Raw genomic sequence first — 21,001 nt, forward strand, 5'->3', positions numbered from 1 at the left:
CCATGTCTTACTCTCCAGCCTCCATTGCCCTAGTTCAAGCTTTCCTCATATTCTGCCTGAAATATTATTGCAAATCGCCAAATAGTCCTGCCCTTACCAATTCATTCTCTACAGTGCTGCCAGAGTGACCTAAAACATAAATCTGATCATTTTGCTTCCCCTTGCTCTCAGCATAAGACGAGATACTTAGCACCGCATAGCAAAGACCCACCAGTGCTTGCTACTGTCTATCTCTCCAGCCTCAATTCTAGCAGGTCTTATGCCCTGTTTCCTAGTCATATCCTATCTGCAGTTCCCCCAAGAACCAGGCTCTGCTTCCCTCTGGGATCATTTTCCTCTTCCACCTGGCAAATCCTCATCCTTCAAAATACAGATTAAGTGTCACTTTCTCTGTGCTCCCTTTCCTGCCTGACCCTTTTCCATGCTAGCCCCCCAGTACATCCTTGTACTTAGTTGTCTCCTCCCACTAGGCTGTATGCTCAAGGCTTATTTGTATCCCAAAGGCCTGAAATGATGGTGAGTGGCTTGAAGGCAGAGATATCTTTTTATCTTTGTTTATTATATGTAGTACAGTGGCTGGCAATTAATTGGCACTCAAATGTTTAATGAATTAGAACTAATTGGTGAGAGCAAACTGAAGAGATTATAAAACTATCTGCTTTAAATGAACTGAAGCTACTGGGACAAATTACATCAACTAGATCAATCATCTATCTATGGTATTGAGAGAGGGAACTTAGGATTGCCACTGTAAGGAACCATGGGGAAGAGGAAGGCAATGATTTATTGAGTGCTTACCATATGCCAAGCATTGTGCTAAGTGTTTTACGTACATAATTTCAGCTGTGCTAGAAGTGTGGCCTTGGCAAATGTGGCTTCTATCCATAGATTCTAGTGTGACTGCTTGGGCCAATCCACCTGCTGGCCCTGAAAATAGCTTTTATCCTCTCTCTGTGGTAGTCTTTCACATTCTCTACATTGAGTGTGTGTGTGTGTGTGTAAGATTACAGCTTGACAAAATAAAGAACAGATGTATGTAGCCTTTTGAAAATGGAGTGAACTGCTCAGGAAGAAGTCTCTTCTGTTGCCAGGGATGTTCAAATACAGGCTTGGCTGTTCTTGATGGGAAGTGATGCATCTGATAGATGATTGATTTAAGGTTTTTTCACCTGTTAAGATTTGATGAGGGGAAAATATAGTGAAGGGTTTAAAACAGGATCAGCAAACTTTACAAAATGTCAAACTCTTTCTGCTGTATTCTGAGTGGTAGTGATAGGGAGAGGGTTTCAGTACAAAAATCTGCAACTTATTCCACTGCAAAGAATGCATCTATGCACCTCCTTTATTTTTCCTTCTAATCTACCCCCAGATCTTTTGAGGAAGACTCTTCTTCTGCATCATTGTCTCTTCATAGTGCTCTCAATGTATGACTCCAGTAGGAAGATGGTTTCATCCACCTGAATCTCACTGGCATCCAACCTGAGTGAAAAAGTGAAAGCATTTGCCCAACTGAACATTAATTAGCATATTTCAGATTATAGGCTGGGGCTGGGTGTGGCCATAGAGAATTGCTTGGTTACCCTTGAGAGTAATGGGTGGAAAGCAGGAGAACCAATACATCATTCTCTCATTACTGAGCATCTTGTAAGTGCCAGGCACTGTGGAAATTGCTGAGGATTCAAGAGATATAGTCTCTGTCCTGGGAGAAGTTACAGTCTAACTTGCAAGTAAGTGAAAGAATAGCGCATGTTAAAGGCACAGGTGTAAAAGGACCTATGGTGTTTTAAAGTAGGAGCTGAGAGTGGCAGAGGCTTAGTGTAATGGTTAGGAATAGAAGGGAACTTCCTCAAACTGATATAAGCCATCTATGACAAATGCACAGCTAACCTCATACTTAATAGTGAAAGACTGAAAGCTTTCTGCCTAAGATCAGGAAGAAGACAAGGATGTCTGCTTTTTACTTCCACTCAACCTTTTACTGGTGGTTCTAGCCAGGGCAACTAGGCAAGAAAAAGACCTGGCATCCAGATTGAAAAGGAAGAAGTGAAGCTATTTCTGTTCACAGATGACATGATTCTATATGTAGAAAAATCTCAAAGGATCCACAAAAAACCTCCTGGAGCTAATAAACGAATTTGCAAAGTTGCAGGATATAAAATCAAAACACAAAAACCAGTTTTATTTCTATAAACCAGCAATGAACAATCCAAAAATGAAATGAGGAAAACATTAAAATGGCATCAAAAAAGAATAAAATACTTAGGAATAAATTTAACAAAAGAAGTGCAAGACTTGAATATGGAAAATCACAAAACATCACTGAAAGAAATTAAAGAAGACCTATATAAATGGAAGGACCTCCTTTGTTCATGGGATGGAAGATTTAATACTGTTAAGATGGCAATACTCCCCAAATTCATCTACAGATTCAAAGGAATACCTATTAAGGTCAATGGTGAAGAGTGAAAGAAATGAAGACGGAAAGATAGGCTGCTATGGAGATTGTGAAAGGCCCTATAAGTCACACCAAGGAGTCTGGTTTTTTTTTTACTGTAAATAAAAGGGGTCATTAAAGCATTTAAAATAGGAGAGTGAAATTATTAATCATTTTATAGAGACTAACTTTGAGAGCATTATAAGAGATGGTTTGAAAGGGGTGGTGATTGCAAAGGTCTAGGAAAGAGGTGATGGAGGCCTGCATGAGGACCAAGATGAATGGGCCACACTTGAGACACTTACTGAAGTAAAATCAACAGCCTTAGTGAACAAGAGTGTGTGTGTGGTGAGGGAAGAGAAGCTGAGGATGTCTTCAGAGTTCTTAGTTTAGGAAAATAGCTGGATTACATTCTGTTAATTGACCTGGGGAAGAAGATAATGAGTTTAGGTTTGTTCTTGTTAAGTTGGAGGGGCAGCAGGAAGTCGAGGCAGATTTGTCTGGAAGGTATTTTGAAACACGGGTTTGAAGTTTCTGATGCTTACTTGTTGACATTACGTTTCAGGGTCTCTAGTTGCTGGCGTTCAGGGGCTGTGATCATCTCCTCTATTTCTTGTAGCTGTGCCTCCTCTGCACCCGTAGCCTGCATGGATGCAATGATGGCTTCTACCCTCTGAGACTTTTCTAGTAGGCGTCTGTTAGACAAACACAACTCTAAGGCATGTCCTCTAGCCTTGGAGATTCTTTTACCCTTTAGTCCTGGGGCATAACCCACCCCCCCTTCACCATTGTCCTGGTCAAGGTGGATAATGTCACCCCCTAAGGACATTTTCTACAAACTTAAATTAGAAATGTGACTTCACTTCTGAAACTTATTGCCTCTCATTTACACTTAAAGTTTGGTGCCAGTTTGTAGATTTCTCATAAATTTAATCTACAAAATTATTTCACTCGGGGTATATTAGAAAAGTATAGATTAATGCATGATTTATGCCAACCTAAGCCAATAATTCAATGCAACTAGACTGGTTATTGTCTCCATTGGTTTTCATTTCCATAGGAAATTTCCTCTCAAGCCTTTGACCTTGAAAAATATAATTACTCAACTAAAAATGCTACTCACTTATTCTCTTTGGTTTCGAATTGCCTCCTTTCTATCAAGTTGGCTATGCTCTGAGAGGAGAGAAGAAAGACAAGAAATGCACATAGTTCTATTAAGTAGCTCAGGGAAAATGGCTAAATGGGGCAAGAGGGTGAGACTTGTTTGTGTGGAGGGAATGGGGAGAAGGTCCAGGAGTTACCTTGTAGCACCTGTGCAGCAACATTCGGGCAGCTGACAGGATGTTCACAGTATATAAATAGAAGGTCCTGGATGGAGCATGGTCTGGCGTTTTGGGAATTTCCTATTTGTCCACAGAAAGAAAAGTAAGAGAAATTATACTGTTCTTTAGAACTGGCAAAGTAAACAGGTGTTCCATCCAGAGCTACTCAGCCCTCTCTTTCACTTATACATCTGTGTTTATGGCATAATCAGCCACAGGGAGAGCTGGGCTGCCCTGTTTTTTCCATTTGACTTTCAGCATCCTGAGTGAGGAAGAAAGAGTAGGCAACTAACATTTACTGAGCAACTCTTAAGAGCCAGGTAGATTGTATTTGATCTTTACAACAAACCATATTATCTTTATTACTACCAGCCATCATCACTTTATAGATATAAAAATGACGGTGGGTAATTTGCTCAATGTAACTGGGTAAGAGGCAGAGTTGTGCTTCTGACTCCAAAATACATTCTATTTTTTCATAGGGTATACTATGTGGCTCTGCACCTAGCAAGGACCCATTAGATGCTGTTGATACATTTAATCTATCATAAATTTAAGGCTCAAGGAAAGGACAAATCACAGGGACTAGGAACTAAAGAAAAAAGGGTAGGGTGATTCTGGGGTGACTTCTTGGCTGTGCCCCCTTCTTTACTAGGCTAGTTAAAGCTCTATGATTATCCGTCAACTGCTAGGTCTTTGTTAATCTCTTTCTTTGTCTCAGAGATGGATACAGAGTTTGCTTGGGGTTCAGGATGTTTGTCTCAGGAGTTTCTAGCTTGACTGGCGATTATTACAGCATTGGTTACCTGGAGTGATATGAAATTTTCTGAGAGCATCTTATAAAGCATATCCTTTGCCTCCTTTGCTGGAATCATTGCAAAGTCTTCTACCTGCTTCTGCTCCAGGTGTTTCTTTTGCAAAACTAAACGGAATATTCTGGCACAGCGAGACCCAAATCTGGAAAGGAATGAAGAAAGCAAATGACATGCCAACATAGATTAGCTTTAGCTCTTGATCACAGATGGTGGTTGCTCCATTTCCAGGTGTGGAGCCAGGGCCAGAGAGGAATAGGGATCAGAGAATTCTTTCACAATTCCACAGACTGATGATGGTACTGCTAATCATAAGGTAGTCTCCAACTGCTGACGCACTTGATTGCTTCAGTTCCTGCATTTGTATGTAAAAACTTTAGGAAAGCAGGTTAATTACATAATTGGGAATTAAGCAGTAGTGTATTAAGGGTGAAGAGTAGTAGTAGATGGGATCCATAGCAGTCTAGTGGAAAAATGGGGCAAGATATGCCAAGATGTGCCTATACTGGTTGCTTATATAATGATCAAAGTACTTGTTCAAATGGGGCATGGAAAGGAAGTGTCTGACTCCAACCCCACTCAGGGTGACCCCCTTACCTCTCCTGTACGACAGACTCCAGAGTGGCTGTGGCTAGGGATCCTAGAGCCTTATGCAGGTCTTTATGTAGAGGATTAAGGTCACTCAGTAATGTTTTGGCCTGGTCATTGTGATCTTAGTTTTTTTTTTTAATGATTTGGTGAGGAAGATTGGCCCTGAACTAACATCTGTTGCCAATCTTTCTCTTTTTTTTCTCCCTAAAGCCCCAGTACATGGTTGTATATCCTAGTTGTAAGTCATTCTAGTTCCTCTACATGGAATGCTGCCACAGCATGGCTTGGTGAGTGGTGTGTATGTCCGCGCCCAGGATCCGAACTGGTGAGCCCTGGGCCACTGAAGTGGAGCGCGTGAACTTAACCACTTGGCCATGGGGCTGGCCCCTGTGATCTTAGTTTTATTCCTAAGTCTCTAATTTAAAATTTAAATACTATTTTGTTTTTCACATTGGCCTCATTTATGGTAAGTATTTCAAAATCTTAACTAACTAGGGTATTTAAGTCAAGATTTTGCTTAACTAAAATTTGATTAATTAAAAGTTTTTTTTCCTTCTTTATAATCAATGTATTGGTTCAATTTTCTAACTTATTTAGTACACTAAATGTTATAAAATCTTTTCTTTTATAAGTCACTATTCTGTTTCATAATTAAGGCCGCCTAACTGTAAGGAAATAACTGGTAAGGATACTGATGACATACATTCCTCCACCACTGTCGCCAGACTTTCCAACAAACTCAAGCTATTAAAAAAGAGAGAGAGAGAGTGTTAACTGAATGGAAAGTTCAGTGATTCTGTTTCCAAAGGAGCAAATCTGGCCAAGAGTCTGCAGCAGGTAGCCCTCCTATCAGATGATGGTAGAGAAATTGTCTGAGCTGGCTACGTAGAGAATGAGGCTACAGGAGAATGTTACCAGGTATCAGTGGCAGAAAGAAATAATAACCACAGCAGAAAAAAGGAAAAGAAAAAAAAGCAAAAACAGACTTACTGGATCATCTGCCAGCAGAGTGAGATACTGATCAAGAACCTGCTTAGAGATGTTATAGCCAACAGGCAAGGATCTGAAGATCTATGGAGCAAAAAGAGACAGTGAAAATGGGTTTGGGATCTTAGAATTGCTGACATTACTGAAATAAATATGTTTTAATTTTAGATATCACAGGTATAAAAATGTCCAAAAATATAGCAGCATCGTGGGGGCCGGCCCGGTGGTGCAGCAGTTAAGTTCGCACGTTCCGCTTCTTGGTGGCCCAGGGTTCGCCGGTTCGGATCCTGGGTGTGGACATGGCACGGCTTGTCAAGCCATGCTGTGGTAGGCATCCCACATATAAACTAGAGGAAGATGGGCATGGATGTTAGCTCAGGGCCAGTCTTCCTCAGCAAAAAGAGGAGGATTGGCAGCAGATGTGAGCTCAGGGCTAATCTTCCTCAAAAAGAAAAAAAAAAGGGGCCAAATAATGTCCTGAGCACCAAGGCTGTCAGATTCCAAATAGTGGATTCTTAGAACAATTAGGAAAATAGCTTATACTCTAAGGGATTGGTTTAGGTTTTTAAAGGCTGGATCCTAAGAGACCACATATTTCAGTACCTACCACCTACAGATAATCCGCATCCCACCTCAAACAACAAAAACTGTTTCAAGGCTCAGACCTCAACCTAATCTCAGGCTCTATGTATAATAATTAGGTTCTTTTTTGTTTTTTTTTGAGGAAGCTCAGCCCTGAGCTAACACCTGCCAATCCTCCTGTTTTTGCTGAGGAAGACTGGCCCTGAGCTAACATCCATGCCCATCTTCCTCTACTTTATATGTGGGACGCGTGCCACAGCATGGCCTGATGAGCAGTGCCATGTCCGCACCCAGGATCCGAACCGGTGGACCCCAGACCACCAAAGCAGAACGTGCACATTTAACTGCTGCGCCACTGGGCCGGTCCCAAAATAGGTTCTAATATCCAAGAGTCTTGTCAGAAAACTAGTACAAAAACTTGAAACTCACCTCATTGGAAGACAATGGCTGGGTGAAGGGGGCATTGGAGGGAGTGGTAATCTCACTCATCCGGAGCATGGTCCGCACAATCTCGCTGCTGGTCTGGGTTTGAAAAGTGAACTGGAATTCAGAATTCACTCTTGCTGCGCTGGCTCTGGCTATACGCCAATGGCCACATCTGGCAAATAAGTGAATGTTCCTATGGCCACTGTCCCACCCACTTAGATATTACCTGGTCCATCCTATTGGCAACTGCACTGACAATGCCTTGGTCACGGAAGTGCTGGTGGAATCTGTCAAGGTTGGCCTGCCAATAAATCCCATCATCTGGAATGGGCTGAGGAGGAGAAAAGGATTAGACAGAAACATTTAGACACAGTATTGTTTTCTGGTGAGGAGCTTGTATTTCACTGTTCACCATTTTTTTTCCTATACAGTAGCAGCTAAATTGGTTGGAGAAAAATCATTCAGTCACGTGGATCAGTGCCCTGACAAGGACAAATTCACAATCCCCAGCTTCAAACTCTAAGCTTACCTCTGATCTTTCTCTCTGATTTTTAACTCCGCCAGTATCCTCAAATCTCCCACTTACCCAGCCCTTCTCACTCTCAGCCAATGACCTTGCCTCTTATTTCAGAGAGAAAATAGGAGCCATTATGCCAGAACTCATTCAACTTTGTGCACACATCCCCACCACATTTCTTACTTATTTTAAAATTTGTATTTTTATCCAATTTTATCACAATGGAAAATGTTCCTCCTTTTACCTAGGGTTAATGCCCATCCTGGTGTGCTCGATCTCACCCTCTCCTGCATTCTCAGGGACCCAGCTCAATCAATTTTCACTCCACTTCTAAATCTTCAGTCTCTCTTTCTTTACTACCTTCTTCCCATCAGCCTTTACTTTGTCCAAATCTCTTCTACTCTAAAAGAATTCTCCTTCAACCCTATGCCTTCACTCCTTTTCCTTTCTGTCATAGCTGAGCTTCTCAGAGTTGGCGATCCCAGCTGTTCCTCCATCCACAGATTTACTCAGTCCATTTCCACCATTATACTGAAATGCCAAGGTCCCTGGGGATCTCCTTATTGCTAAGTTCAAAGAATATTTTCCAGTTCTGATCTTATTTGATCTTTCTGAAGCGTATGACATGGTTGGACATTTTCTCCTTCTTAACTCAATGTGGCCCTTTGGATTTTATGACACCATTCTTTCTTGCTGTTCCTTCTAACCATTCTGCCTACCCTTCCTCAGTCTCCACAGATTCCTTTTCCAGATCCCACCTATAAAAACTGGTGTTCCTTAGGGTTCTGTCCATAGCCTCTTTTCTTTTTATTCTACATATTCTACCTAGGTGATTTTATCTGCTCTCAAGGCTTTAACTATTGATTCACTTCCAAATCTATTACTTAATTCCAGAACTCTCTATTAAGCTCCAGATGCATAGACTCAACTACCTATTTGACACTTCCACCTGTTCCCCCAAATTGTTCTTTTTAAAGGTTTTCAGCTAACTACACTATAACCAACCAGATTTCTTAAGCTAGAAACTTGAGTATGATCCCTAACCGCTTGCTCTCCCTCATCTACCATCCAAATACCAAGTTCTATCTATTCTTTTTGTATTTATCAGATGTCTACTTTTTTTATCCTGTCATTATCTTATTTCAGGCTCTAATCATGGCTCACCTGGATTACTAAAATAGCCTTCTAACTGGTTTTCATTTTTCTTTTTAATAAAGTGGGTGCTATAAAAAGGGTAACTGGGTTTTCTGCTTTTAATCTTGTTCCTTTTGTATTGCTCTCCCCATTTCTCATAGAGCAGTGCTTCTTTATCTTTTTGGGTCACAAGTTCTCTTGAAGAATCTGAAGAAAGCTATAGAGTGCTCTAAAGAAAAATGCACATCGCACAATTAGAGGTGGACCCTCTGAAATCTATCCATGGAATTGTACAAGTTATGAAGCATTGTACTATAGTAATCTTTCTAAAATGGAAATCTGAGCCACTTCATTCCCCTGCCTAAAATTCCATCAATGACTCCCCCTTGCCTTCAGGATAAAGTCCTAACCTCTTAGTCAATCAAGAAATACTTATTGATGTCTTGCTATATTTCAGGTACAAGATACTGCCCTCAAGGAGTTTATACTCTACTGAGAGTACAAAGACAAACAAGTATACAAATAAATAATTTCAGCTACTTATAAATGCTCTGAAGATGAAATGGGAAAATGTAGAGACTGGAGCAGAGGGTGGGCAATGGTGAGTGAGCTCTAAGAAAATAGCATTTGAGCTGAGATCTCAGTGATCAAAACAAGGCAACTACATGAACATCTGAGGGGAAAGCATTTGAAGCAGAAGGAATTGTTCACTAAGGACAGAAGCCTGAAGACTGGAAAGAATAGGACATGTTTGAGGCACAAAAAGAAAGATAAAAGCTGGAACATAGTGAACAAAAGGGAGAGTGGAAAGAGCTGAGGTTGGAGAGCCTTGTCTCCAGCAGATCACGTTAAAATCAGCTCATGTAAGGCTTAATAATCCATAGTAAGGGTTTGGGTTTCTTCTAAGAGTAATGGGAAGTTATTAAAGGAGTCTAAATCAGTGATGTGTTGGGATTTTTTGAAAAAACAACTGAGAAAGTAATTTTGGCTCTTAAGAAGATAAGAATGCAGTTAGACCATTTAGGAGAGTGGTGGCAAAGTGTTGACTAGACATGACAGTGGTTCAGACTAGGGTGATAGTGGAAGAGGTGAGAAATAGTGGGATTTGAGGTCATTTTGGAAATTGGGCTGACAGGTTTTACTGTGAGATTGGATGGTTCCTAGGATTTTTTTTTTTTTGAGGAAGACTAGCCCTGAGCTAACTACTGCCAGTCCTCCTCTTTTTGCTGAGGAAGCCTGGCCCTGAGCTAGCATCCGTGCCCATCTTCCTCTACTTTATATGCGGGACGCCCACCACAGCAGGGCTTGCCAAGTGGTGCCATGTCCGCACCTGGGATCTGAACCAGCGAAACCCGGGCCGCTGAGAAGCGGAATGGGCGAACATAACTGCTGCGCCACCGGGCCAGCCCCAGGATTTTGGCCTAAGCAAATGGTGGTGTCCTATGTGGCTGGCCTGGGTGGTGTCCTTCAGTCAGATGAGAAAAGCTTAGCAGGGAGTAGATATTTGAGAGGTGGAAATTATTCTGTTTTGGCCATACTAATTTTGAGGTGCTTATTAATATCTTCACAGAGATGCTGAGAAGGCATTTGAATATAAGAGCTCAGGCCTGTATATATTTTTCTAGACTCATTTGTCACCACTGGCCACCATGGGTCTCTATGGTGGTCTCAGCCATACTGAATGACTTAAACTTTTTCTAGGCCCTTTTTTTGTATAAGATGTTACCTCTGTCCAATGACTGCAGTAAGTTAAGCCTAGGAAGGGGGACAGCAATTCACTCTTTGTTAGTCTATTCCTGGCCAATATTTAATGAAGCTCATAATCCTACTACTTTTCAATCCAGGAACCTTTAAGCTCTCTCAGGGCTTGTGATCTTAATCCTCTTTCTGGCTTTCATCAGGGTGACTCCTAATCAAGAAGCCCGATTACCTCTTTGTTATCTGCTGTATGTTTTGGTCTCTTGGCCTTGGGCTCTCCGGTAGCATCTTCGTCAGATGATCTCCTCCTTTTACCTTTCCCTGCCAAATAAAACAGCTGAACAGTTAGGCTACACCTCACATGATGACAGGAAATCACTGAATATAAGAGCTGAATAGTCTCTCCTATGAGACTGAATAGTCTCTCCATCCCAAAGACATCCATAGCTGCCTCTAGGTTAGAGTTGCTGAGGAGACTGAAGAGCTACAAAGAAATTAATGATGAAGTCATCTGAAAATCAACACGTTCAAAAAGAAAGTCAGTCTTTCTCCCTTAAACTGCTCATGCTCCAATGCTTCCTTTCACAGTGAATGGCACCATCATCCTCCCACATATGCAAGTCAGTCACGCAGATGTCATTCCTGATACCTCCGTCTCTCTCGCCCCTTCTATAGCTAATTTTTCACTGGTTTGTCTACATTTACCTTTGCCCCATCCTTTCTTCAGAAAGAAAAATCTTTTAAAAATGCAAATTAGATCATGTTACTTCCTTTAAAATCCTTTAGTGGTTTTCCTTTGCCTTGAGGATAAAGAACAGATGCTCTACAAGGCCTTATTTGATCTCGCCCCAGCCTGTCTCCCTAACCTTACCTCATGGCTCGCTTTCCTTTGCTCACCGTGCTTTAACTATACTGACCTTCTTTTACTTCCTCAAATATCCTATTTTTTTTTCTCACTACATACTATTTCCTTTGCTAAAAAATGCTTATCCTCTGTACCTCTTCATACTTTACCTCACTGGTTGGTTCCTACTTCTGCTTTAAATCTTAGCTCAAATGCCACACTTTCAAAGAAGCATGTACCTGAAACCCCCAGATAAATCTGGTCGCGTTATATATGTTCATAATACCTCATAGTTTTCCTTCATAGTACGTATCACAGTTTTTAGTTATATATCTATGTGGTTATTTGATTAATGTAAGTCTCCTATACTGGACTTAAGTCCCACAAGGGCAGAGACTGAGGTTTTTTTTAATCATTTTACACCACAGTATCTGGCACAGAGTAAATCCTTGCTAACAGCTCAATTGATTGACTCATTCAACAGTCACTGAGGAAGAATCGACAATTAGGTCAAGTCACAGTCCAGGGCTCAAAATTCCTTACCTATCAAGCTCAGTTTAGGAACCAGGTACATGTCCTTTTCATTGATGACAAGAGTGGGGGCAGGTGGCGGTGGCCCAGGGTCTGAATTCTCAGTGGCAGGCACGAAGGGGCAGCGCTGCACGAAGTGTGTGTCTGCTAGTCGCACAAATGTGTTTGACACCTCAGCATAGTCCATGGTCTTGCCATCTGTACAACAGGAGGAAAGAGGCAGGTAAGATGGCCTAAGATCACTGAGGGTCCACTCCTGCAGCCAGCCAATCTATGCTTTTGCTAACAGCAGTGGATACAGTACTGACCCTCCATAGTCTCTGTGAGCCGGTCTGCCACTTTCTTCACAACAGCTGACATTGTCATTTTGCCATTCAACAGTAGCTCCTCAACAATCAGCTCCCCAGTGTCACTGTACAGTGTCTTGGCAGTATAGATGTACCGGGGATACCGAAGCATACGCAACACCCGGCTGCACTGGGCTTCATACTCCACCACACCACGTTTGTGCACTTGATATATCACCAGGTTATGTTGGATGAGGACACAAAGGGCTTTTTTTACCTAGATAGGACCCAAAAGAAAGAGAGGAAAGATCTGAAGCCACTGCTCATTATTGCTGGCAATTTTTGTCCAACAGTTTACTAAGCATCAGGAGATGGCTAGATACGAATCTCTGTGCTGCTTCTCTCCCTCCATTGGAATAGCTAATAAGAATCACATCTCAATGGAAGAAATCAGGAAGATTCCTTGCTATGATGCTCATATTTCCTCTGATCTTTATCTTCCAAAGTACAGTTTACTTCCCCTCTATTATTCTCATTCCTTAAAAGTAGTACTGAGATTAATAGACTCAATACAAATAAATGAGGTATGGCATAGGAAGAGCAAAGATTTGTCTAAGAAGCCATGATGAACCTAGAATGCTCTGAGAAGCAGAACCTTGGGGCCTACGTCTCATCCTCTTTCCCCCCAAATAACACTGTTCTGGTCCTAAGGGCAGGCTTTCTCCCTTTTCCATTTTGTGGGGTGGGAAGTAACAATATTCAAAGGTAGGTAAAAGAAATTAATGAAATGAAAGCAAATTAACGTCATCCAAACATACCTGATCCAGTGATGTTCCTGTGTCATGGGCAATTACTCTTAGTGGCTGGCTGCCAGTTCTGATTAGGTGGACTCCAATTTTTTCTACAATCTCTCCAAAATGCTCTTGCAGCAACAAAGAACACAGTTTAATTTCTGCTTGAGTCATTGTACTGAGCAGTCTCAGAGCTAAGAGAAAAAAAAGATCGTATGATAGAAAGTTTCTTTTTATGTTGGGAGCACAGCTGGTGAGTGTTAATTCATGTACTTTCTGGAGGGCAAATTGGCATTACATATCGAAAGCCTTAAAATCTTGCATACCTTCGACCTAATAATTTCATTTTGAATACTGTGTTCCAAGGAAATAATAAAAATATGTCACTGTAGTTCTCTTTAGAATACTGATATACTAGAAACAACCTAATTTCTAGCAATAAGGAATTAATTCAGTAAATTATGGTATACCCATACGATGGAATACTATGCCATTTAAAATGAAATATATATATTACCATAGAAAATTGTTCATTAAGTGAAAGATGCGGGTTATAACGGAAAATGTTGAGGAAAATTCAATTATTGTGAAAAAAAAAGAAAAACATGTATGTATAGAAAAAAGACTATACACCAAATTTATCTTTACGGAGTTATGTCTAATTTTTTTAAAGATTGGGTGGAGATGGTTTAGCGATCTGTCACAGATTTTAGATTCTACACTTCATTGTTTGGAAGAACTAAGGCCACTGTTCACAGCCCACTGGGAGTGAACAGGCCGTGTCATTCCCAGTCCATAAAGGAAATGACAATTTAGGAAAAGAAATTAAGAGGTACAGGAGAGCTTCTCAACAGGGTGTTTCAAATAGGAGATGAAGTATGTTGTTTGCAGGGCAGTATTTAATTTTGACATTTCTACTCGACAAAGTAGACACAAACAGATCTAGTTGACTATATAATTACTTCCTTATCATCCCAAGTGCTACCAAACATTGGTTTGTTCATTTGTTTCTCTGAATTCCTCAGAAGCCAAGTCTTTGTCTCTCAGCCTCAGCATCCCCATCCACATGTCTTTGGGGAAGCATCCCCAGACCCTTTGCCATCATCGAAAAGGATTTCCAAGGATCTTGGCTCCTGGCTCTTCACTCCCTTCACGCAGGTTCCGGTTCCGGACTTGGTCCCTTGATCCAGAGACAGGGCCGCCTCGTTCAGACACCAGTTTCTACTAACCTCCGGGTCAATGCAGTGTAACGCCGCCGAGTCCCCAAGGCCGGCGGCTTCGCGGGGCTCCTGCTAGCCGCCCAGGCAGAGGGGGAGCCCACGGCCCTTTCTCGCGGGAGGATGGACACCGAGGATCACCGAGAAAACGGAAAAATGTGTACCGCTCTACCCTTAGAGTTTCGGTGGTTTCCGGGGGCGCTCTTTCTTTCTTCTCGCTGGAAGGTTGGAGGACCGGCGAGGGGCTGTTTGAGGAGCCGGAGGGCGGACTCTCTTGCCTGCGCCTCTTTGGTGCTGGGAGGCGGGCCTTAGGGTCGCAGTCGGCGCCGCAGCCTTTCTGGGCCCGGCGGACTCACGTGACCGACGCGGGCTCCGGAGCGGCCGGCCCCACTGAGGAAGCGGCGGCGGCGGCGGCGGCGGCGGCAGAGGCGGCAGAGGCGGCGACCGCAGCCGGGAGGTAGCGGCCTGGCGAGGGACGGGCCGCTGCCCTCTCGGCCAGCTGCGGCGGAAGAGAAAAATGGCGGAGGCTTCGGCGGCCGGGGCGGGCGCAGGCGCCGCTGTCGCCGCGCACCGGTTTTTCTGCCACTTTTGCAAGGGCGAGGTCAGCCCCAAACTGCCGGTAAGAGCCCCGTGTCATCTGCGCCGGGGCATCGGCGTGGATTCCTCGCCCCGGTGTCCTGGAATGGGTCCTCAGCTTCCCGCACAGCCTTGATTCCCCTGACATCGGTCTCCCACATACCTGCTACTCTTGGTCTCCGGTCGCTGGCCCCAAAGCCCGGGCGTCCCGGCCCTGGCTCCGTAACTTCCGTCCAGCCTGTTTTCCCCCTCGGTTGCTCCATCTGCCCCTCGCTCCCTCTCCCCTCATTACCTGCCCCCCTCCATCTGTTTGTTTTCCTTAGCAAGTTCTCCTCCGATGACTCTCCCCTCGATTTTCTTACACTCTTCTTCACCCTGTCTCCTCACTATGACCTCTCTTTCCCCTACTCGATACTCTTTCCGCTGTTGCTTCTCTATTTGCTTTTCCACTTTTCACTAGATCCTCCCCCTCCCCCATCCTCAGTGAAGCAAAATAGCGGATTGCTGAGAATTGTCGCTGTTCGGTTGTCTGTAGGGAAGGAAGGAAGAAAGCACGAAAGAGAGAGGGTTGGAAGGTAAACTGGGGCAGAGAGGGGATTTTGCTCTTCACTGGTTTCCAGGGTTCTTGTGAAAGTGAAAACGGCAGTGTATAATGACTTGCAGGCTGCCTGCCTCCCTATCACTATTGAAGGAAATGGCTTTAGGAAGAAGGCGGGACATATTGTTTCAACTTGGTTATTTTTGTTGTCATGCTGCCAGCGTCTTTAGCACCACCTCCCTTCCCCGCCGCCCTCCCCCATTTTGTCTCATCGCTTAATAAAAAGATCCAGGACACAATGCTGGGGACTGCATCCTCTGACATAAAATGGTTTTCACCAGTTTCTGCCAGATTGTCTGGTAGCCCCTAGACAGGTAGTCCTGTAGTTGTGAAGAAAGCACTTCTGCAGCGTGCTAGCCAGCTACAGCACCCCAAACCCAGACGCTGTTTTGTGTTGGGTTATAACTGCTGCAGGGAGACCCACTGGGGTGAACGGTAATCCTACTTTTGGCCACCCATCTTTAAAATTAGTTATGGTTGTTCTTTTCCTTGGAAGTAATCAGGTTCAATCTTGCCAAGGTAGCTTCATAATAACTTAGCTCTATACTTAGACTGTCTCAGGTAAACTATGAGAGAGAGAGCCTACTAAAGTGTGTGTCTATATCTTATTTCTTAGACACACAAATGGAGTTGTGTGAATAAGTGCCTAATGGATATTTTGAGCCTTTTCACCTCAAAGTTGTCCTTTTTACAGGCTTTTATAACATTTTCTTTTCTTTCTATTTGCCCTACCTCCAATTTTGTACTCATAGTTTCATCCACAGGGCGCTTAGTTTTTGCTTGCTAATTTGGCTGTGTTTGTGTGCTTTTTGCCATATTTCAGTGCTGGGAAGAGCAGGTGCCTTGTTTTTTTTTTTTTTTTTCCAGTGGACATCGGAGCCTCCAGAACTCACTCTCCCCACAGAGAGGGAGTCTGGAATTCAGCCAGTATGTGTGTGACCTGTGACAAGTTGTTGAATGCGATGCCTTGTTGAACATTGTGTGCTCTTCTGATTAAGTCGCTGTTCCCTCCTTGCCTTAAAGAGTGAGAAAACAGTCTAACTTTCCACAACTTATAACTTTTCTTTTTACCGCTTAAGTCCTCACTTCAAAGTGCTCTTGAAAAGGGATAATTTGAAAGACTTTTTGGGTGTTTTTCTAAGCCTTGGTTTGATAGCTGGAGAAGAAGTTATTGATCTTTTTAGGCTGATTTGTTGTCCATAATGCCTGATTTGTAAATTGAGGCCTAACACAATTAAATGTAATTGAGTACTTATACATACATGCAAGGCTCTCCTCTGGATGCTCTGGCAGCAATTCTGAGGAATATGTGGTTCCTGCCCTTAAGGACCTCACAGTTTTGTTGGAAAGACAAGACAAACATGGAAAAAGTAACAGTGTAAGGTGAATGAGGCTGGATAATATGTGCTTTTGAATTCAGAGAGGGGGGATATGGTAACATTGATGAGGTCAGGGAGAGAGTGAGAGATGAATTGAGTTCTGCAACATAGGTGGAATTCAGATTGAGGAGGATAGCATAGACTCAGGTAGAAAAGGAAGACTGAGTTGAGGAAGAAGGGAGAAATATTTAGTAAATTGTCATTGTTATGCATTTTTAGGAAAAGGTACAGTGTGGTCACGGGTTTAGTTTTGATTTGTAGGTGAGCCAGTGAGTTTCATGGCCATTCTATATCCTTAACCCCAGACTGTTATCTTGAAAATGTTGGTAGTAAGAATGACGAGCTGAGTAAGTGGCTGGTTCAATGCCAATCTGTCTCTGCTACTGGAAAACCAAGTCAAACGCTGCTAAGTCAGTAGTATGATTTTCATATATATATAGGACAAGATTGAAAAGTTTTTAAAAAATTTTTTATATAAATTTGAGATTCCTTCACTATAATTACTCAGCATATATTAGGCATGCATTGTTTCTTCAACTGGACGAACGTTATGGGAAACCTGGATGTGTTTCTGAGGATAGCTAGAGTCAGCTTATTGTGAATGAAGTTTTTCTTTGTTTTGACTTAATGGATCATAAGAACCATCACCCTTGAGTGCTGTCCTCTGTGAACACCTGAGGCTGCGTATTGAGTTTTACGTCAGCTTTTAATGAGCTGTTGTTGGGTAGGTTCCTTCACCCAAATAGTGGGAAGGACTGCTTCAGAGCCATGTCATCGCTTGCCAGTTTATTCACCACATAGCAGAGTTATGATTGTGTTCAGGGGGACCAGGTTGCAAGGTTTTCACAACTCTTGCTTTGTGTCCTTCCCCAGTCTCTAGGATATAGCACTTCTTGATACATTTGGAAGTGTGTGCAGGCAATAGCAATAGTTTACCCAATATTCAGCCCTGAAACTACTCTTAGGTTTTATCATTTGTCTTGTCAGTCCTGCTAGTCTGAAAGATTCACAGACCCAGTTAACTTCAGTGTCTGTATCAGAAGAAATAGTTTTGGCTATAATTTCTGAGAGAAATTGAAATATGTGTAATGCTATATAGGTTAAGCCACATTTCGTTGAATTAATTCGGTGAAATAACACTCCTTATTGCTAATCCTCATCTATTCATCCTAGCTTTGTGTGTCTTTGGTTTGGATCCCCCCAGATAAGAGAACAAAAGTTTCATTTAGAAAGTAGATATTAAGAAAATGAGGGGAAGCCATAGGGGAATTTTAAAATTAAAATATATTATTCAGTGGTGCTGTTACCTGTTAGGCTTCAAAAAAGAGTCTGTATTCTAGAAGTGGATATCGATTTATAAATTACTTTCTCTTATTGAGAGTGTTTTTCTATTTACAATGAAATTAATTTTAGTAAAATTTAGTGACTACTAAACTTGGGCTTTAAAATAAGAGATTTTGATTATATGGTCTGAAATCCCAGAGATTCAAGTTTATGTATGATTAGGTAAAATGGCATAGTATATTTTTTGGTCATGAGATGATAGAAGAAATACTTAAGTAACTTAAAGTTATTTTCATAGCAGCAGAAGCTTTTACGTCACCTGACTATCCTATTGAGAGACAACGTGAAGTCAAGACTGATGGAGTTAACTGTGCTACATTGAGGAATGACTGGGTAGTACCACAGAGGGCTGTGTTATGGAGTGTAAAGGTGTCATTCTGTGTCTTTTAAATCAAGGCCAGGGTATATTACTTTATGAGGTGGAGTCTGGTAGAGTCATCATTAAGCAGGTGAGATAAATCATATGCAGCGTAAACTACTTTTGGTATCACTGAGACTCGGATGGTTCTTAAGTGTTTTATGGAGATCAGAGTACTCAAATCCAGACAAGAGACCTGTCTAATTAAGGACTACCAGTGTGTTGCTCCCCTCTGAGGCTCTGCTTGAAGGAACTAGCGGACTTCTCTTTCTCTCTCATCTCCTTATTTTATCACCTTCTTTGATCTAATAAAATGTCATCCTTATCAATAAGTAATGTTTATCTAGTTTGGCTCTTTACCAGGTGCTCCACAAGTCATTATCATTTGCTGTACTTGTATTGGCTCTAATACAGGAAAACTTTCTAATGACCCTAATGTAAGAGTAGCTAAACAGTAGATTTCTTTATTTCTTTTGTTATTTTTTTTGAGGAAGACTAGCCCTGAGCTGACATCTGCCACCAATCCTCTTTTTGCTGAGGAAGACTGGCCCTGAGCTAACATCTGTGCCCATCTTCGTCTACTTTTCTATGTGGGATGCCTACCACAGCATGGCTTGCCAAGTGGTGCCATTGTTAGTACCTGGATTTGAACCGGCCAACCCTGGGCCGCCAAAGCAGAATGTGCGCACTTAACCACTGCACCACTGGGCCAGCCCCTAAAAGTAGATTTCTTAAAGACTTTGTGACTCTTAAAACTCTAAGCTCACTGACCTTGCTTTTTAAGTTGCATGACTCCCAGAAAGATCCCAGAGCGGTGTCTAAGTAGTGTTAGTAGTGTTGTTGAACTGGGGCAAGGAATTCAGTGATTTGAGCTGGGGGTGAGAGGTTTTAATTATTAGATTATCTTAAATTCTGCTACTGGTGACTTAGTGGCTGAAAAGTCTCCTTGATTATTTAGCATCTATCTGGTGCTGTATAGCAGTTACTTATTAAATATTTCTTGAATGAGTAAGTGATATGACATATTGAATACCCAATAATTAATTTAGAAAGTAGTGGCTTTAGTGCTGTGAGATCCTTATCTAAAAGGCTCAGTGGTACAAAATGCAGGTGCTCCACATGAAGTGTGAACATACAGTGTCAGTAAATATACTCCCTGTGAGGATCTAGAAATAAGAAATATATATTCTTATGGGTGGAAGGCTAGTTCTGGTCTTAAAATTCTACTGATAAATCAACATGTATATATTGGGGAAATCTGTGGGACTTTTTCAGTATGAGGAAGAATAAAGTCTTAAAATTAAACTCACTGCAGACGAAATTCCTTGTATTTTGGGGGGAAGTACCAATTGGATGCTAACACTGTGTTTCTTTATGTTTAGTTGGCTTTTTATGACCTTTACTTATGTTCAGGGAGAAGATGCTAAAGTCTTTCAGACAGCCATCTTATTAGAAGAGGAAAGAAGGTGTGGATTGCTTTTTATTCTCTATAGTCAAATTAGAACGGGTCTAAGAATAAGAAACCTGTGGATGCCAACTTCTTTTTCATCTCTCCACAGCTTAATAATGAGCCATAAAGGAGATAGTATAGAGCAGTGGTTCTCAGCCAGGAGTAATTTTGCTCCCCAGGAGGACATTTCACAATGTCTGTAGACATTTTTGGTTGTGACAACTGGGGGAGGGTTGTTTCTGGTATCTAGTGGGTAGAGGACAGGGTTGCTGCTAAATATGCTACAGTGCACGGGACAGCCCCCACAATGAAGAATTATTGGGTCGAAAATGTCAAGAGTGCTGAGGTTGAGGAACCCTGGTGTGGAAGGGTAAAAGGATAGTCATTGTCTTTTTATGTTGGTGGTGCTTAAGGTTTTGTTCTGGTGTAGCTTTGATTTCTGATTTGGGGATCCTGATGAGAATTTTCAGTAAGATAATTGAGACCATATAATTTTAGCCAAAGCTGTCTTGGGGAGGGATTGTTTAGAATAGTTGTTGGTAGTTGCTATTCCATTCTAGCAGTATCTGTTGGGGTCACTTTCACTCCTTGTGGTTACTGAGACCAGAGGAATTGGATCTCTCCTCTCAAGTTACACATTGTAGGGCAACTTCTAAAAGAAGAGCATCCAAATTTTTTGTCAGTTGGGAATTAATTGAGGTTGTAACACCTTGTGTAACTTAGTAAGATAGCTGGAAATTCCAGTTTGAAAACAAAGCAAAAAGCAGACAACAAACCTAATTTTAGTTTTTCTATAGCTCATCTTAGCATTAATCAAGTTTTACTTTCTGTTTCTCTTATAGTCATTAGAACTTTCATGAGTTCAGGATATTTTGTGCTTAAACTTTTAGCTTCTTGAAACTACTGGTCGAAGGAGTGAATTGAAGTTACCAATGTGTTCTAATACTAATTCTTCGTGTGACTGGAGCTGAGTCATCTGACCCTCTCAGTTTACCTTAGTATAACCTACTGTAAAATGATACTGAGGTGTACCTATTGGAAGCTTGAGTGAGCATTCAGAGAAATGGAGCTATGCAATCTTTGACTGACAGGTAGTGTAGGAATGAGCAATCCTTATTTGTAG

General features: G+C 41.9%; 2 protein-coding genes across 6 annotated transcripts in view; one reads left to right on the plus strand and one right to left on the minus strand.

Annotated features, from left to right (window-relative positions):
- Window positions 1-1,309: 1,309 nt before the first annotated feature.
- On the minus strand, window positions 1,310-15,400 carry POLR3C (RNA polymerase III subunit C). 5 transcript variants are annotated; one of them, XM_023641309.2, is made up of 15 exons: window positions 14,913-15,400; window positions 12,984-13,150; window positions 12,187-12,442; window positions 11,891-12,076; window positions 10,736-10,824; window positions 7,381-7,485; window positions 7,158-7,250; window positions 6,150-6,230; window positions 5,852-5,903; window positions 5,166-5,226; window positions 4,563-4,713; window positions 3,736-3,837; window positions 3,558-3,607; window positions 2,980-3,129; window positions 1,310-1,479 (listed from the first exon to the last, which is right to left on the minus strand). In XM_023641309.2, the coding sequence occupies exons 1-15, from the start codon at window positions 15,010-15,012 to the stop codon at window positions 1,398-1,400; spliced, it is 1,725 nt and encodes a 574-aa protein (XP_023497077.1). In that variant the 5' UTR covers window positions 15,013-15,400; the 3' UTR covers window positions 1,310-1,397. The 5 variants fall into 5 exon arrangements, with proteins under 5 accessions (XP_023497077.1, XP_023497078.1, XP_001499327.3 ...); XM_023641310.2 differs by lacking the exon at window positions 14,913-15,400 and adding an exon at window positions 13,919-14,788; XM_001499277.6 differs by lacking the exon at window positions 14,913-15,400 and adding an exon at window positions 14,186-14,335.
- RNF115 (ring finger protein 115) overlaps window positions 14,450-21,001 on the plus strand; it is a 73,601-nt gene continuing 67,049 nt past the window's right edge. Inside the window, exon 1 of the mRNA XM_023641318.2 lies at window positions 14,450-14,792. Within this exon, the coding sequence (XP_023497086.1) occupies window positions 14,691-14,792 (102 nt within the window). The 5' untranslated portion in view covers window positions 14,450-14,690. The remainder of the gene's footprint in view (window positions 14,793-21,001) is intronic.

Source organism: Equus caballus, chromosome 5 (assembly GCF_041296265.1).
Source record: "Equus caballus isolate H_3958 breed thoroughbred chromosome 5, TB-T2T, whole genome shotgun sequence".
Lineage (NCBI taxonomy): Eukaryota > Metazoa > Chordata > Mammalia > Perissodactyla > Equidae > Equus > Equus caballus.